This window comes from Carcharodon carcharias, chromosome 2 (assembly GCF_017639515.1).
Source record: "Carcharodon carcharias isolate sCarCar2 chromosome 2, sCarCar2.pri, whole genome shotgun sequence".
Lineage (NCBI taxonomy): Eukaryota > Metazoa > Chordata > Chondrichthyes > Lamniformes > Lamnidae > Carcharodon > Carcharodon carcharias.
The window spans coordinates 118,253,820-118,273,417 of NC_054468.1; the positions used below are offsets into that span (position 1 = coordinate 118,253,820).

A 19,598-nucleotide genomic window follows, 5' to 3' on the forward strand; every position below is an offset into this window, starting at 1 on the left:
ATAGCCCCAATCAAAAAATCAGACCCAACAGACCTGATCCCAGAATTCTGGTTAATAGAGAATTCCTTTTGGTAGAGTGCCAGCTAACAGAAATTTTACTGTAATAGGTTTTAATTACCTGCCAATGTTCATACCTTTAATATGCAGCCACATCTATTCTCAGTTAAGGGGCATTATTCTGATGTACAGCAAGGTAAATAGGCCATAGGTCCCAACAATTGGCTGAATGAATCAATCAGCATGTTCCTTCAGTTGTTCAAAACAGGCAGAGTACTCAACCAGACCACGCTGGCAAAAGCCAAAACAATATACCTACTGTCAGATGTGATTCTGCAATTGGGCAGCACTTGATAAACAATCCTGAGTGTGCTGTTAGCTAGACTAACAACCAGTTTAAGATAATCAGTCAAACTCGTAACATGGCTCATTTACGATTGCTTAAAGTGACATAAATTTATGCACCGGGACCATTCTCTGCAAACAAAAGGAATATGTTCAAGCTTTGCACCTTTTTTGAATTACCACAGATAACAAATATGGTGAATTTCACAACCCAAATTAAAAAACAGACCCGGCAGACCTGACCCCTGAATTCTGGTTAATAGACAATTCTGTTTGGTGAACTTGGAGCTTGGGGAGCCTATAGTTCTCCATTTGGCCAAGATGTTACCATGGAGAAACAATCAGAGTCGACTTGTCAACCAATCAGAATCCCTTTTTTCCTGTAATATAAATCATTGTGATTGTTTGAAGTTTGCTATTCTTGTGTTTGTCCTGATGAGTGCAAGATGAAAAGCTTCAGCAACATGTCTCTCTTTTCAGCAATATTCTGATGTTGTTAACTCCTTAAGCGAGCCTCTTTTTAGCTGGTGACATTGCCACTACCCAGAATAGATCAGACCCCATCCATCAGCTTTCCACACAAATCAATGGACAACTTTATTTCCTCTGTGGCTCTCTACTCACTAACTTCTTTGCCTTGTGTGAAAAAGACTCATTGTTCCGGGAGACCAGGTTTTCACACTCAGAATTTTGTTACATGGTTCAGCACCTCACTGTCCCACTTTGTCACAGACTCTACCTATATTGTTTAAGCCTCTTCTGGGCTGAAGCTCTGCATTGGTACTCCCTGATCCTTTAAGATATTTGAGCAGAACTTCACTCGTCCCACATCCTCTTTATTTCAGCCTTGGCCTCTCATCCCTCATTGTGGCCCCCGGAGGATAGAACCAACAGCATCTCAAGTCTGTATCTGCCACATAACCACCAGCCCCATTCCCCAGTCAGCTATTTTTCCAGCTCTTTTCAAAAATATTAAACGACACAGCAACAGCTGCTTTTGCTTGCAATCTGTTCCACTTATTCATTTCAGCTTTGTTAATTTTAATAATGCATCTTTTAAAAATCATTGAATAATGCATCACAGAAAGAAGCCATTCGTTCCATCGAGCCTGTGCCAGCCTATTGTTAGAGCTACGCAATAAATCCCACACTCCTCAGCTTCTTCCACACATCCCGTTCAGGTTTTTTTTTCCCTCAAGCGTTTATTAGATTCTCTTTTGAATGTTCCTATTGAATCTGCTTCCTCCTCTCTTTCAGGTAGTGCATTCCAAATCACAACAACTCACTGTGTGAAAATGTTCCCTCGTGTTGCCTCTGGTCTTTTTGTCAATTACCTTAAGCCTCTGTCCTCTGGTTCTGACCCTTCTGCCAATGGAAACAGTTTCTCTTTATTTACTCGATCAAACCCATTTACAATTCGAAAAACCATTCACAATTCGGAACTCTAGTGTTGACAGCACAAGTTTAAATGTACTCATCCCCCAAATATATTGATCAAGTAGCATTTAATTTCTGTGCTGGCTTTTTTCCCCCTCACCCTCATAGTTTACTTAATTACCATTTACGGTGTGGCTGCAGTTTCTATTCGGAGTTACTTTATTTCCAAGGATGGCAATTTAAGAGGCTCTTTTGAGACCAGCAACAAAATAGCGAACATGATTCCAATGGGCTTATTTATATCTGAATGTCAACTTCCGCAGATGAATGGAAAAGAAAAAGCCATTTGGAAGATATTGTACAATCATTCACGCTCATAGTTCAGCTAAACTCATGTATAAGAATATAAGTAAGAGCTGGAAGAGGCTATACAGCCCCTTGAGCTTGCTCTACCATTCAATAAGATCAGGGCTGAACTTCTGCCTCAACTGTGACCACACTGAAGAAGTCATATGGACCTGAAACGTTAACTTTGTTTCTCTCCCCACAGATGCTGCCAGACCTGCTGAGTTTATCTAGCATTTTCTGTTTTTATTTCTGCCTCAATTCTATTGTCACACTCTATCCCTTGATTCTCTTCATGTCCAAAATATAAATATAAGTTCTTGTATTCTGTAAGATAATGTAGAAATTACAACACAGAAACAGCTCATTCAGCCCAACTGGTCCATGCTAGTTTTTATGCTCCACACGATGTTTGTCCCACTTTTTATTGTCTAACCCTACAGCATAACTTTCCAAGGGAGCTTTACTTTGTATCTAGTGCATGTACTAATGCCCTGGGAATACTCGTGGTGCAGAATACTGTATTTGATTGCCAATTACATTTTTTTGGGAATCTTGAGGTAGGTGCATCAGGATAAGAATATTAATAAGATGCATATCCTACGCTTCCTAATGTGGCTCAGTTGCTGCAGAAGTACTGTGTAAAACTTCCATTGAAGTAGTGGCACTGTGGAAGTGATTTGCATAAATACCATTAAAAAGATAATGAGGAGTTCAGAGATGATTTCATTTGGGTCAACTTATGTGTCTCCTTCTCAATTGTTCAGTATCTCTAACAATCATATTATTTTCTAATTACTTTATTATCCACTCACATATCATTAAGACTCCACTTACCTATCTTTTTCAAGTCATTGAATTTTTTTTCCAACCTTTCTTCATAGTCCTTTTTGTAATTATCTTACGTTTGTACTATTTCATTGCCACTTTGCTGACTACTGGAAACAGTGTATCACTATTAGCTTCATTATAATGCTTCCTAACTCTGGAGGCCACCCCTTAACCTTCGTAGCTCTGGTGAAACAGGCCTAACTTCTTAAATCTCTTTTCACACGTGCAATCTTTTATCTCTACTACTGTCCTATGAATCGATGCTGCTATTTTCCCACTATTTTCACATCCTTCCCACAGTTATGTGCCCAAAACTGTCCTCAGTATTGTTTAATAGTGCGGCCTGAGGTCACATGCCTGGATCTTGTAGAAGTTCAACATTACCTCCTTGCCTCTTGTTTTCAGTGCCTCAAGACATCAAACCAACGATTCCATTAGCCTTTATATGATCTTTATCTGGTTGTGCTGCCACGTTTTTGACCTACATGTTTTCTAAACAATTAGAAATTGTAATGTTTACAGCATATTTCTTTAGTATTGCTGACAAAGAGACCTGTCGAAGCATTTTGTCTTGCACCCATCAGGACACTCGCAAGAATACCAATATACATACAGTATAAATTATTGTTTTCCCTTTTTATTGGTGTTCTTGCGAGTGTCCTGATGAGTGCAAGATGAAAAGCTTTGTCATGTCTCTTTTTTCTCAACAATACTCAAGTTCTGTACTACCAAACGACTATTTGCATATTTCATTCCTATTATGCTTCCCAAATATAGTAGTTAACAATTTTTCTGTATCTGCCCCCTATCTGCCCGCCTTGCTTGGTTATCTTGGTCTCTTCGTTATAGTGTGGTATCTCGCAAATTGCAGCATTATTCCTTTAATTCTTAAATCCAGATGATAATCCAAATACAATAAATAAGAGCATCCTCAACACTGATGCCTGAAGACAACTTTATATACAATTTATTTTCTCCCCTCTATCCATACCTCTTTCAACGTGGCCAGCTTCCCTTTTAATTTCATCTGCTATTATATTTCTAATAAGTGCCTTATCAAATCATTTTTTGAAAATTCATATGAAACAACTGAAGAACTCCTCACGGCCACAGGAGTCTCAAAGCACTTCACAGAATCTGAAATGCTTTTTGAAATGTCGTCACTGTTGCAATGCAGGAAATGTGGTAACCAGTTTTGTACAAAGCAAATTTCCACAGACAGCAATGTGATAATTACCAGGTAATCAGTTTTTTTGTGATGTTGATTGAGGGATAAATATTGGCCAGGAAACTGGGGAGAATTCCCTTGCTCCTCTTCAAGACAGTGCCAGGAGCTCTTTTACATCTACCCGAGCAGGCAGATGGGGCCTCAGTTTAATGTTTCATCCAAAAGATGTCACCTCTGACTGTGCAGCTCTCCCTCAGCACCTTACTGGATTGTGAATCTTTATTTTTGTGCTCAGGTCCTCGAACGAGACTTAAACCCAGAACTTTGTGACTAAGAGGTGCGACTGCTACCAACTGAGCCACGAAGCACATCCATTTCCTTTATCTATTGTTTGTTATTTCTTAAAAAAAGTCCATTGGTTGATCAAGCATGACTTGCCTTATGGAAATGCATGTTGACAACCTCAAGTTCCTTCAATTTGATAAGTATTTACAGTTGTTGGTAAACTACAATATCATTTACTGATCTGTAATTTCATGTCTCTTTTCTCAAAGCATGAAGTCTTATTTTCCACTACTACTGCTGCTGCAACAGCTAAAGTACTGTATCACAGTTTGCCTTTCCTAATATCCCTCAATAATATCCACAAATGTAGATGATTAGGTCCATGGCATTTGCCCATTTTAAATTTAAGCAATAATTTTAGTGTTATTTGACTGTTATAAACCCACTCTTGGTGGTTCTACAATCTCAATATCCACCTACTCTGTGAAAACTAAGACAAATCTAATTCCTCTACCATTCTCTCCCTTTTCAATATATCCACTTTTCCAAATCTTATCAACCCTAACCCTACCTTGTCTATCTTCTAATTACAAATTCCTCCAAAGACTTGTCCCTCCCTACGTCTGTAACCATCTCCAGCACCACAATCCGCCGAGATCTCTGTACTTTAGTTCTGGTCATTGCACATTCCCGATTTTAATTGCTCCACCATTGGTGGCCATGCCTTCAGTCTCTGGAATTCACTCCCTAAAACTCTCCACTTCTCTCTCTCCCTCTCCCCCTTTAAGATGCACCTTAACAGCTTCCTCTTGAGCAAATTCTGGTCACCTGTTATAATATCTCTATACATGGCTCGAGTGTCAAGTTTTGTTTGTATTTTTTTATTTTTATCCTTTCACAGGATGTGGGCATTGCTGGTTAGGCCAGCATTTGTTGCCCATCCTTAATTGCCCTTGAACTGCTGCAGTCCATGTGGTGTAGATATGCCCTCAGTGCTGATAATTGCTCCTTTAAAGTCCCTTAATAGATTTTAAGATGTTAAAATGTTTACTTTTATCATTCTATGATTCTGTGCTCTTGCAGAGCCAGTACTTGATGGGTCGGATGTTCTGCTTCTGTGCTGTAACCACTTAATGATTGTATGAAAAGCGCTATATAAAAGCAAGTTATTATAGTTATCCTTTATCCAGTCAGTACTTTTGTCCTCAACTGTTTCTATTCTTACATGTGAAGCTAATTATATCATGATCGAAATTTCTAAAATGTTCCCCAATTTTCAGTTGTCTAGTTGCTCTATTTCATTAACCAGATTCTTGGTCAAAGTAGTGTTTCATCCTCAATTTCCTTTGCACTATTTGACAGTCTGTGATATATTCCCAGTAATATGATTGATCCCTTGCTATTTCTCAAATCAATCAAAAATGATTCTGTTTAAACCTTTTCTCTATTGAAACCCATAAGTTCTAGACCCTCGATATTGCCTGATTATTGGCTCTCTCTTCTTGTTTTTCTTCCTTCTCTGGAAGTTTTATACCCAGGTATAATCCTGACCCAGCAGCAGCCATGTTTCAGCTGATTGTTATTATGCTTTTCTAATTTAATTCATGGCTTTAGTCATACAGGTTTGTTGAGTTTCAAGTTATCTGTCTTGGTAGCATAATGTATCATGTGCGCTTTCAATGTGTCCAAAGGTCTCAATACCAGTTTCATAAGCTTGCCTTAATCATCGTTGAGCCCATCCCTTGCTATGGTAGAAGTACCACAGTGGGCAGTGTGTGAGCTAAGGGGTGCTGTTTCTGCTATACCTAGACAGAAAGACATACTAGATTTTTAGACTTATTATAAATCCTAGAGATCATGCTGGAAATAGATCTTATTCTTAAGCAGCCTCCACCCGGGATCGAGGATGACTTGCTTCCACTCCGGTTCGATGGGTTCTGAGATGGCTGATAAGTGTGTGATGTGCAGATTCAGCTTTGTGAAGGGCAGGTGATGCTTGAAGGGTTGGGTAGGTGGGTTTTTGGAGGTTTGTGTACTCTCTCTGATGCAGTGACTTCACTTCTCTACGTTCCCAGTGTAGTCTCTTGATGCATTTGGTGCCTTCCTGGATGAGCCTTCTCCATTTTGGTTGGTCAAACCCAGTGAGTCCTCTAAGCCTGGGGGATGTTTAGCCTCTTCAAGGATGCTCTGAGGACATCCCTAAAGCGTTTCCGCTGTCCTCCTGGGAGTCTCCTGCCATGACCAAGTTCCGAGTAGAGCAGATGCTTCAGGAGTCTGGTGTCAGGCATACGAGCAACATGACCCTCCCAGCGGTGCTGGTTTTAAGTGATTGGTGCTTTGTTGTTGGACCACCTTTCTTGCACCAGATTTAGAGGATCTTGCGAAGGCACCACAGATGTACGTATGTGCTTTGTGTGTCTGCTATAGGTTGTCCAAGTCTCCAAAGTATATAAGAGTGCAGATGTCATTACTGCTTGGTAAACCATGACCTTAATTTGAGATCCAAGTCCTCCAATACTCTTTTCCTCAGTCAGCCAAAGGCTGAGCTGTCACATTGGAGGCGTTGATGAATTTCATCATCTATATCTGCCTTCATCAAGAGGACACTCCCAAGATACGGAAAGTGGTCCATATTTTCCAGGATCTCACCATTAATCTTTATCGACAGAGGCAAGTGTTGTGCTGTGGGAGCTGGTTGGAAGAGCATCTTAGTTTTGTGGAATTTTAGCAAAAGACCTATTTTCTGATGTGCTTCAGAGAAAGAGAATATCTCAATCAAAAAGTCAGTATCTGGTGGATATTTGCTTGAGGAACAAGTGGAGTTTCAAGCCCAAATTGAATTGAATTAGGTCAATGTGATGCTGTTTAAAGTGTTTTTTAATTTATTCTTTCATGGGATGAGGGTGTCACTGGCCCACCGCTAATTGCCCTTGATCTGAGTGGCTTGCTAGACCGTTCAGTGGGCAGTTAAGAGTCAACCATATTGCTGTGGATTTGGAATCACATGTAGGCCAGACCAGATAAAAGCAGAAGATTTCCTTTCCTAAAGGACATGAGTGAACTGGATGGGTTTTCATAACAATCAATGATAGTTGTCATGGTCACGATTACTGAGACTAGCTTTATATTCCAGATTTATTAATTGAAATTTAATTTCACCAGTTCACATGTCTATAATATTTTTACATTTCTTGTGAGCATGGGAAATTAAGTTAAAGGTTGTTTTTAACAATTTAAAGTATTCCATCCATTTTCCCTAACTAGCCAGCTTTCCCAGGAGACATGGGGGAGAGGTGGGTAGATGCTAATACGTGAGTTCGGTCTACCAGTGTAGTATATATACACATCCTCATTGTCCAAGCTGGGGTGTTAGGGGAAGGAGAGGAACAGGCCCATATTCTTTCACAAACCATATTTGTTCTATTATATACTGGAAGAGTACCTGTTTCCTAATGATTCCACATAACTTGAACATGCACCATCAAGTTAATGGACACCCGTCTCAGCACTGATGTACAGGAGCCTATTTTAAATGCTGTCTGTATTTTTTTAGGGTCAAAATATTGGTGCATGAGTTTGAGGTAACCTTTGAGACTGAACAGTCTTTTGACTCCACAGGATGGTTCTTTTTTAAATTGTAGAGCCTCTGAATTTCAGAGCGCTATGTTCAATTCTCATTCAGAACTAATGTCCAACGGCATTGTACACTTTGCAAAACACCTTCATTTTTACATGTATTCCTCATTCATGGATTCAGCATGTTCACGATATAAAATATTTCTCCCTCATGAAGTATTAATGATATAGGTTGATGAAACATACCCTTGACCAGCTATTAAATGGCTAATTATGAATTCTTTGTGGTGAACCTGGTTAAAATAAAGGGAAAATGTTGCCCATTAAGATAACAAATGAATATCTTACAAACACATCAAGTATTCATCCAATAATCTCATCTTCACACTAAATAATGTTTAGTGGTCTATTAAGTAACAACTTGAAGTGAGAGTCAAATATCATTCTCCTACTAATTAATTCCAGTAATGTACATAATTTAAAGAGGAAAGAGGAAAATGGATGGAATACTTTAAATTATCTCATATAAAGTGCGCACATCTGAAAATATTTATGTCCATGTGTATAAAGTCAAATCCAAAATGCTGGAAAGTTTTCAAAATAAAATGTGAAAATACCAAACTTTCTCAGCAGCTATGTCTCCAGATTCCCGTAGATCTTATGAATTATGCACAATACACTTAATTCTAAAGTTGTTACTGGGCTAATGGATAGAGGGAAAGGATGGAACACAAAGATTATGTAACTGAAAAACCAATGGAAAATAAACAACAAGGTAGCTACTGTAAGTGAGAGATTGTTTTAGTCATTAGCATTGTGACAGGTAATTAAATATCACTGAAAGTAAGAGAGTCTTGCATTTAGATAGCGCCTGTCATGATGTCTCAAACTGCCTTACAGCCAATGAAGTACTTTTGAAGTGTAGTCACTGTTGTAATGTAGGAAACATGGCAGCCAATTTGCACACAGCAAGCTCCCACAAACCACAATGTGATAATGAACAGATAATCTGTTTTGGTGATGTCGATTGAGGGGTAAATATTGGCCAATATATCAGGCAGAACGCCCCTTCTCTTATTCTAAATGGTACCAGGGGATCTTTTACATCCACTTGAGAGAACAGATGGGGCTTCAATTTTGACATCTCATTGAAAAGATGGCACCTCTGACATTGTAGCACTCCCTTAGGATGTCAGCCTTGATTTTTGTGTTCAAGCCTCCAGAGTGAAACTTGAAGCCACAACCTCCTGACTCAAAGGGAAGAGGGCTACCCACTGAGCCACAGTGTGTCACATGGTTTAATGCTCCTTTGATAACGTGGCAGATCCCCTTACTCTGCATGAGCAATGCCATAGGAGATCTGTTAGTTGTTATGAAAGCTTCAACAGTTTACCCTGCACCACCATTTCATACACTTGGGCTCCTACTGAACCTGTACAAATGTTTTATTAAAATAATAGTTCACGCTGCATTTAGGATATCAGGTTCTATAGTGTGGAGTTAAATAGTTTGAATCAGTCTCCATAGCCTTGATAGAAATTCCAGCAGTGATCAGAAAGTTGATGTTCATTTGTCCTTGGTGTAGTGAAGGAATTACAATGAGCCTGTTCACATTCATCAAGACTAAAAGCTTGGAACCAATTTATTGTCTCTGGATCAGTTGATTTGTTGTCATCAGTTTGCACAAAACGAATCCATTTCTCACAAGCTTTCTGCATTAGAACACCATGAAGGGAAAAAGAACATTCATGCAGTGAAACAATTCAGCCCCACTCTCAAAATTCTACTCTTGCTTAAAAGCTGTTTCATTTGCTTAAACAGGTATGCAGAAAATGAATGATGATGAAGAAAATTCTCCAACTCAAGGTAAGAATTATTGTCAGCATCCTTCCATCTACTTAAGATGATGGACATGCAGTGAATCAAACCCTGTTGTGCTTTCATTTGGTGCATTTTTGCTGATGGCTGAAGAGACCAATCCTGAGAGGAAGATTCTGCCCAGGTTGGCCAACTTTCCCTTATCTTACAAGGATTGTCCTGTATCTGAGTCCATTGTCCTGTAATTCTGACCTCTAACTTTTGCGCATGCCCAGTACCCGCTCTCCTTTGCGCACTCTAACAGCTCTGGCAGCATCCCAGCGTCCACTCATACAGACCCCAAGGACAGGCTGTCCCTTAACTTTCTCCGCAAGAATTGGACACCCTGGATCTGCCACAAGTGCCACGTTATCAGGGTGGGGGCTGTTGCTTTCAGTGTTGGCGGCTGTTGCCAAGCCGCTGTAGTCACTGATCACCATGGTGATGCACCCTGGCCGACAGAGGATATCGCCATTTTCCTCTTGTCACGAGCTGGTGGTTCCCAGATGGCAGAATCAATGCTTGGGGCCTTCATATTGCGTTTGCAAGCATCCTTGAAATGGAGTAAGAATTATAAACTTCCTGTTTAATAGGAGTGCACCAGTGAATGCAGGTTCCAGGTGGTTACCTCCTGGCATCCCGCAGGCAAAATAAAAATATTTTTGCTTTGTAACAGGTGAATATTTTTAGTTTGATATTAGGCAGGCTGTGATTTATTCCCCCGCCATTTGAATAAGGACATCGCAATGATGGATATTATTTTTATTTTCTGCCTCTTTTTTTTTATACACTGCCTATGCTTTGCATCATTTCCCCATTGAAAGCTTAACCACCAAGCTGATGAATAGTTTCAGGCAAGGTGGCTTGGCTGTCTCATAAACTGCCCCAAATTAGCAGCTACCTCTGCTCTTCAGTATAAAACCTGGAGGTCATAAATATAAGCTGGTTCCCAATAATTCCGATTGGGTATTCAAGAGAAACTTCTTTACCCAAAGGGTGATGAGAATGCTGAACTCACTGCTACAAGGAGTAATTGAGGCAAACAGCATAGATGCATTTAAGGGAAAGTTAGACAAACAAAATGAGGGAGAAAAGATTAGTACGATATGTTGATGGGTGAGATGAAGAGGGGTGGGAGGAGGCTCCTATGGATCATAAACAGCAGCATGGGCTAGTTGAGCCAAATGGTCTGCCCTGTGCTGTAAACTCTATGTAACGTCTCCTTACCTCATGTAACCTACCTTACCCTCTACCCTCTCGCACTCATCTCCTTCTGTTCAAACTGGCATTTTCTTTTCACCCAACTTCCAGTTTGACCTTGCACTCTGCTCCTTCTGCCCCTCCCCATTCCTCACCACTGCTCCCAGCTGCTACCTGCTGCTGCTTCCCATTGGATTGATCCCAGCTGCATGCTGTAGGCAGGAGTTCCTCATTTCAAAGTTGCTGTCAGAAGTCCTGCAAGTGGTAACGGGACAAGTAAAGAAACAGGTGATGGGTCCAGAGGAGATGTAAACACTTAAGATAGAATTGCAGAGGTGAAAGGAAACATGGAAAATCAGTAAGGCAGAGAAGGTTCCCAGGGCCCAGGAATAAGGTGGGAATAAGTCCTCGGGGTGCAACCCTCCCTACCAGCCATGTAACATTAGAGCTTCCCCTCCCCAAAAGCCAGCCTGCACCTCACCCACTCCCAATCACTGGTGCATCTTTTCTCAGTTCCAGCACCTGCTGTCCAAGAGAAAACGGGAGCTTTGGTAAAGACCTAAAGTTATTAAACTCAGTTTTTTATTATTCGTTCATGGGATGTGGATGTCACTGGCAAGGCCAGCATTTGTTACCCATCTTTAATTGCCCTTGAACTGAGTGGCTTGCAGAGTGCAGTTAGGAGTCAGCCACATTCTTGTGGGTCTGAGGTCACATGTAGGCCAGACCATTAGGACAACAGATTGTTTTATTATTATGCCTTTTATGGGATGTGGGCATCAATGGCTAGGCCAGCATTTTTATTGCCCATCCCTTCCCTCCAGAACATTGGTGAATCAGATTTTTTTTTTTACCACTGTCGATGATAGTCTCGTGGTCATCATTACTGAGGCTAGCTTTCAATTCCAAAGTTTTGTTTTTATTAATTGAATTTAAATTCCACCAGCTGCCATGGTGGATTTGAACTCATGTCACCACAGCATTAGCTCTCACCTCTGGATTACTAGCCCAGGGACATTATCATTACGCCACCATCTCCTCCTGTAGTATAAGACTGGAAAGCTATGAAATGCCTCATAGAAATATGAGATTCCTCAAGTTTGCGTTGACTTTCACTGGAACAGTGAAGGATACAAAAAACAGAGAGGTCAGGTGGAGAATGGAAATGGCAAGTGACTGGAAGCTGAGAGTCACATGGACTGAATGGAGGTGTCCAACAAAGTGATAATCTAAGCTGTGTTTGGTTTTCCCAAAGTAGAGGAGAGTGCATGACAAGCAGCGAATACAGTATACTGAGCTGAAAAAATACAAGCAAATCACTGTCTCACTTGGAAGGAATGTTTGGATCCCTGAACATTGAGGACAGAGGGAGTGAGAGAGCAGGTCTTGCATCCCTGGGGCTTTGAAGAGAAGGGGACGGGGTGTTGGGAGTGATGGAAGAGTGGATTAGGGCATTCCAGAGAGAATGGTCACTTTGGAATGCTGGAAGTGGAGGGGAGATATATTTTGCTTTACATTGTATGAGACACAAGTTCACACACCTGACATAAGTTCTTAATAAGCCCAATGTGACTCATTCTTATCCAATATTTTGCAGGAGAAGATAAGGAAAATAATGACCGCATACCCTATATTGATGAATGTGAAGACGGTAGGACAAATTCTTGTTTCACAATAATAAACAGCGGAAATAATAAAACTGAAACATTTTAAAAACAAAATGATGGAGTAAAAAAAACTGAAAAGTGTTGATTAGTCAAGATTCCAATTTGCAAGTTTTTATTCCTTTTAATGAGCGCCTTTTTTTAACCAAACTAATTTGAAGGCAAAGCATCGTAAATGTTCATTTCTTCAGCTTCCACATATAGTAGGTTATGCTGTCAACTGACAGAGAAAAAATATTTGGAATATTATCCCTTGAAGAATTTGCACCATTTTGATCAGCTGGTGCTCCTGCACTGCATCCAGATTTATTCTGTAATGTCTAAGGCTGTACTCAAACCAGAACAGCTCCATTGGTGGCCATTCTTAAGGTGTGACCTTGGGACTTAATTGTTCAGCCACGAGGGCTCTTACAGTTGAGGTCGTTTCTGCCCTTTTTGAGTATTTGACTTTCAGCAGAAAGGAATAGATCCTGATTGTTATAAGGAGCCATGGTTGATTGTACCTCTCGATGATGGTGAGACCATTTCTGCCACAGCGGCAGCTGAGTTCAGCAAATGAACAGAGGTCAGGAATTGGGTCTGAGCCCTTAAACTTGTACATATGGGTCAGCAGTCCACCATATGGTGCAATTTTCTGTTAATTATATATTCTTTGGGTTTTAACTATATTCAGCTGGTGTGCAATAACTGGGGATTTGCCTGTGCTGATATACATACATTGGAGCAGGCTGAAAATGTAGTTGCTGGTTTTGGAGGTGCAAAATATGTAACATGTGTCTCTGTAAATAAAAGCTTGTGAGTGCATAAAGACTAGTTATGCGCTTCACCGTTTGCCATCTAAATTGTAACATTATTTACTGAGCCATTGGATTGCAAATGTTGCTTTGATTGTATACGTTTGAAGTAAGGCAAAGTTGAAGATGATGAAAATGTTCTTTTATGTGGAACATTTCCTACTTTCCCCTGGCAACTTCTTTGGTTAAATTAATTTTTCTGTTCTCCACAGAAAGTGGACAGTGAAGAATGGCTAGACTTGACTGAAACAAGACGCATCGATATCTGTGAAGGCAGACTGTAACCCCTTTAGACCTCTGGAAGGCGTTTGGTACAATTTTGTGCTTGGGTTTAGGTAGCCATCTTGTTCAGTTTTGTGTATCAGAATTCTGAGTTGTATTATGTTTAGTAACTGTATTATTGAAAGAAATATTTTGGCTTAATGATGTGCTTCTAAATAATACTTTCACTGCCTGCAACTGTTGTTCTACTGATCAATAGAGCTTGGATCCAATATCATATCAGCTTCACATCAGATGAATGAACTGGTTGTATTCACCTCCATTACACCAGGTATATCACACTTTTGATTCTGATTACCTACTTGAAAGTTGATCTTGAAGCAACCACAGAGTACAATATTAATATCTCTGTTCAGTGTGTGATAGTTTTGCCAAACTTCTCCCTCTAAATCCACATTACTCATCAAGCCATTAATTTTGTTCGGCTGTTAGCACTAATTTGATGGCCAGATATTTGGAATCTTTTTTTTGAGATAGTGGATGAATTTAAAAAGTTGATCCCCTAGTCCTTTTCTCTTCCCCACCCCACCCCTTTTGGCAGTTCCTCGATAAGTAAGATTACTTCTCAGCATTAAAAGAAAACAAAGAAAAACATGATTTGAGTTTCAAGATTGGCCAGCTATTCGGTAAGCTTTTCAATGGCTTTGCAAATCCAAGAGTGACTGACATGTTTTATCACAGAACTAGCAAATAATTGATGGGGTGGTCGCAAGAGATTGACCTTCTCTCCTCTGTCTATATTTCACTTCTTCTTTGGGGATCCTTTAGATTTTTCCAATTCGTTAACTGCCTGCCTACACATAGATGGCCACAGTTTGCCATCTTTGATGGTTTCCTCCCATGTTGATGTCAGTCTCTCAATTCTAGTAAGTTCAGCTCCTGAGGCCCTAAGCTGTGGAATTCCTTCCCTAAACCTCTCTGCCCATCTCTCCTCCTTTAAGACTTTTCTTAAAACCTATCGCTTTGACCAGTCATTTTGGGCACCTTGTCATAATAACTCATTATGTTGTCTCGATTTCAAACTTTGACTGAGTTCTGCTTCTGTGAAGTGCCTTGGGATGTTTTGCTGTGATGTCGATGCTATTTAAATGGAAGTTGGCGTTGTCAGCTCTAGTCCTCCCATACACACTCACATCACTGAACATGAGCTCAGATTAAAAATGAATTAAACCCTGGAGATGTAGAGTGGGCAGATTAGCTTCTGAAAAAGCAAAAACAGTCTCTCTATCTACGGGGGCACTTCCATTTCCCGTTCAGATACTGACCAACCTTGCTGTATACTTGCAGTGGTTTCTGTATTTTTTCAGATTTTAAACATTGGCCGTTTAGCTTTTATTGCAACCGGTGCTGTTTGTTTTAGATTCCCACATGTGGAGAGTTGTAGAGTCACAATGCAAGCCCATGAGGCTGCCCTGAGAATTCCATTGGGGATAGGACACTGTTATGTCCATGTTCCCTAACATCCCATCATAGGGACAGCTCTGCTCCCGATGCATTGCCCTGGGAAATGAAACTCATTCCAAAATATTTCAGTGGCTTTATTTTCCCCGAGGTTGGTTTTGATTTATCAGATCTTCAGGGAGTTTAAACAGCAAAGTCAAATGTGGTGGTAGCGGTGAGGGAAATTGACTCCATTTAATAAAAGAAAGTGTAAAGTATTAATAGCAGCTACTAATAGTTCTAACTAATTGGTCATAACCTTTTAGTTGACTTGAAAAATCATCCTGCAACTAAAGCTATGACTCGCTATTTGCTGCCAGCTATTAGTTTGCAATTGGATAGTTATTTGCAAATTGTAAATGCATGTCTGATAACTAAAGCTGGAGGATAGTATGTTTCTGTAACACTAGAGATAATTCAGCATTGATGCGGAGCTATTCATTGTCATCAATTGGCAACTCCAGTTTAATTGACTAAAATATTTACCAGTTACTTAAAGAGTCAGATTTATTTCAGCCATGTCCTCACTGTGATATATCATAGCTCATTTGACAGGACGGGTGTTAGTTAATATTCCTCTCGGGCTTCTCTCTCTCTCTCTCAGCCAACATTGAGCTGCTCACTAGGGCTGGAGAAGAGTGATATGGGTCCCCTAATCCTCTCCCTTTTGTCTGTCCCATTTTGCTCTACATGGAGAAATGTTTTAGTCATCTTCAGTTCCTCTGTCACTTTTTTTTTAACTTATTCTGGCATCTCTGGCGTTACAGATGCATGTAACATTGCACAAAAATATCATTTATGCCCCGCCCTACCGCCTCAACATTTTAGATATTGGCTCTACATACTTTTTAAATAAACTTATAATTCACATTTCAAAGAAATGAATTTTACTGGCCTTGGCCCAAATGTATTTATCTAAAAACCCTCCACCACTTTTAAAACAAAAATGGACTGTGTAGGAGATTTTTGTTTAATGAAGCAAGTAAGTTAGCTGTGAAGCTAATAATTACCAGAATCAATATTTCCTATTGGAGTAAATGGATATCAGTTAAGTTTTGGGAAGTACATTACCTTGGTATATTTCCTCTCCAGCAAATTATAACTGGTACAATGGGGGCTTTCGAAACTCAATGGAGTCATGTAGAAGTATCTATTAATGTGTGCCCATTAACATTCTCAATATGACATGCTAAAGCAACATATTTCAGTTTCAAATGGCCTTAATTAAATCTGAAATCATAGAATGGTTACAGCACAGGAGGAGGCCTTTCAGCCCATTATGTCTATGGCAGCTCTCTGCGACATCAACTCAGCTGATCCCATGCCTGCAGCCCTTCTGTCTTCAGACAATCGTCCAATTTGAAAGCCATAATTGAGTCCCCCTCCAGCACACACTCAGACAGTGCATGTGGAGTTTTACTTGGAGCTGGTGTACCTGGTCACTACCTTTCTCCCTCCCGACACAGCATGCTTGGCCAGCAGCAGGCACATGGCTGTCTGAATCTCCTGGGAGCTGATAGTGCTACGCTTGTTGTAATGGGCCAGGCGGGAAGCCTCACCATCGATGTGCAAAAAATATAACCATGTTCTTTACAAAAAAGGTGCACAATATCAGGACAAGGTCATTTCTAAAAAACGAAAGACCAATATCCACCTATTTCACTTTCTACCATCCTGGGGTTCAAATGATAGTCAAGCTGTTGCCAGTAATCGATCTCTATCAATGAGTCTACAAAGAACCCAGACATGAGGTGAGGAAAACCAGAGGGGTAGAGAGCTTTGGAACCCATAGGTCCAAAGTCACCGGTTTCTCACAAGCCATGCTCCACTCACCACAAATCACAACTTTAAATATTATGTCCCGAAATGTTATTTTCTAAAGAAAGCTATCAAGTTTGCCTTTGAATAGATCGATATTCACTGTTTCCACCGTCTCCCTGGGATGCCTGTTCCATTGATTGATCACTGACTTTATTGAAATATCGTTTGCATAGGTTAGTTGTGAACTTACCACTCCCCCTGCCCCCCGTAACCCCCCCCACCAAACATCACCCCCATCCATCATCACCTCACCTCAAGCTCAGGCTGTGTCCTCTGGTTCTCTTGTTCTTGTCAAGGTGAAATAGCTCTAAATCCTTCAGAAACCTAAAAACAGTAATCATATCAACAGCTGGGCCACATGGCCTCCTCCTGTGCTGTTTGCTTCTATGTCACCTCTCAATCTCCCCTTTTTCAGTGAGATCACGCCCGATTTAGAATAGTCACTCTTTATAGTTCAATGCCTCCATCCTCTCAGTTGCTCTCAACTGCATCCTTTCAATGGCTGCAGCATTCTTTTAATAAGGACTATACAGAGTATTCTAGGGGCCTGTCTCAGAAACACCCTTCAGCATTTTTGAGAATGAACTTTGATTTATTTTTAATAGCTTAATAATTTTACTGAAAGTTTGAGTTTTTTCTCAAATTGACCAAGAACTTAAAAAAAAAGGTGCATCTGGGTCTTATCTGACAAGGAGATCATTAAGGAGAATAAATGCAGCTATTGGTCTTTTACTCTGCCTTCATTTCCAGCTCATGTGCTATGGGAAAAGAGGGCTGGGTAATCCTGGCAGCTAATGCTGGCTACCTTCCTAATCGGAAAAGGCTTTAGCTCACTGCTCTTGGATATAGCTATTTTGCTCAAGGATACGCTGCTAAGGACAAAAGAAGGTAATCCACTTCATAGAATCATAGAATGATGCAGCACGGAGGGTGGCCACTCAGCCCATCATGTATCTGCCGGCCCTTTGATAAAGCTATCCGATCCTGAGAAATCTGCAGCTGTCGACTCAAGTCCACAGAACAGCATCTGACAGAATTCGCCCCGTTGTTTCTGAGACTGACTCCTCCTGGTAATGAACTCAAACGTCAGGTTCTGGTGTGATGGCGTTGGTGGAAATCACGGCGATACTATGAGGTGTGACACACAGACTTTGGGGTAGATCGTGACTTTACGTTGGCAATGTAGAACGGATGTTATCGAATCGGCAGCCAGCTTCACATCTCTCCTGATTATTTTTATTGGAAATAAAACTCGGCGGAGGAGACGTAAAGTAGGTTGCTGACTCGCTATCGGCCGTTCTATTCTATCACTCAAAGTCTACCCTATTGAGTCATTATCTGGTCTGATATGAAGACTTGTTTCCAAACCTACAGTTCAAAGCTCCAGATTTTGTCTGATTTACAGCAAAAATGTTCAGAACACATACTTTATTGGTTTTATGCATCCTGTAAAACTACACTTTGCAGTGCATGCTTGCTTTGCTTTAGACTATATTTAGATAGATGTCTTACTTTCCATAGGCCTTTCTGGAATACAATAGTTTTTTTTTCCCTTGGATGCTTTAAGATTTGCCTTACCTGATGGTATGTAATAATAACTGGCAGTTGTTGCTTGTAAACTTGGGACAAGTGGATCAAACTGGAGACTAACTTGCTGATCTACTGCCTTGTTGTCAACCTGTTTAATAGCCAGCATTACATAATCAAGAAAAATTTTTTCCTCTTATTCTCTCTTTGTGCCATGAATTTGAATTGTTATCAATAGAAAATGAAACCTTCACATTATGTCTGTTAAATAAAATGAACGATAATAGCATTTTGAAAGGCATGTTGCTTCAATTATTCTAGCAGGTCGTTTTTATGAGCCAATTTGTGGGTTGGATTTTAATTACTTTATCAGCTCATTCTGTCCAATATCTTATTTCAGCATCTCCATTTCACTTTTGGATCTGTTATTGATATATATACTCTGGTAAATCAACAAAAGTTAGATTATCACTTGAAGTAGACTTTGGCCCAAATCTTATGGTCTCCAGATTTTTGTGCCCTAAAAATGTGCTGAGGGACTCTTCAGAAGCCCCAATGCAAGGACTCCAAGGGAATTGCCCAGGAAGTTTGAACTGTATGAAAACAATGATGTACAATCTAATCAAATAACATTGAGGCTTATCAAGGCTTGAACTCTTTCATACCCTCTCCATTTCTAATTCAAACACTAGTGTGAACCTACTGGCTGGAATGCCTTGATTCTCTGCTGTAAAATTCTATTTAAGGTACATAACCTGTTGTGATCTTCTCAATTAAAACAAAGGCAAAATACTGCGGATGCTGGAAATCTGAAACAAAAGCAAAAAGTGCTGGAAAAACTCAACAGGTCTGACAGCATCAGTGGAGTGAAAAACAGAGTTGAAGTTTTTGAGTCCGTATGAAGAAGAGTCATACGGACTCAAAACGTTAACTCTTTGTCTTTCTCTCCACAGATGCTGTCAGACCTGCTGAGTTTTTCCAGAAATCTTTTCAATGTTTGTTTCCAATGAAGCTTTAATCAGGTGAAAATTGGAATAACAACATGAAGATATTTATTCACAAGCTTGTGTTGGGTAATGCATTTGAAAT

At 40.2% G+C, this 19,598-nt stretch overlaps 1 protein-coding gene across 1 annotated transcript in view; it reads left to right on the forward strand.

Moving 5' to 3' along the window:
* macrod2 (mono-ADP ribosylhydrolase 2) overlaps positions 1–18,798 on the forward strand; it is an 897,762-nt gene extending 878,964 nt beyond the window's left edge. Inside the window, exons 15-17 of the mRNA XM_041212085.1 lie at positions 9,746–9,790; positions 12,579–12,632; positions 13,652–18,798. Of these exons, the coding sequence (XP_041068019.1) occupies positions 9,746–9,790; positions 12,579–12,632; positions 13,652–13,665 (113 nt within the window). The 3' untranslated portion in view covers positions 13,666–18,798. The remainder of the gene's footprint in view (positions 1–9,745; positions 9,791–12,578; positions 12,633–13,651) is intronic.
* The last annotated feature ends 800 nt before the right edge of the window (positions 18,799–19,598 follow it).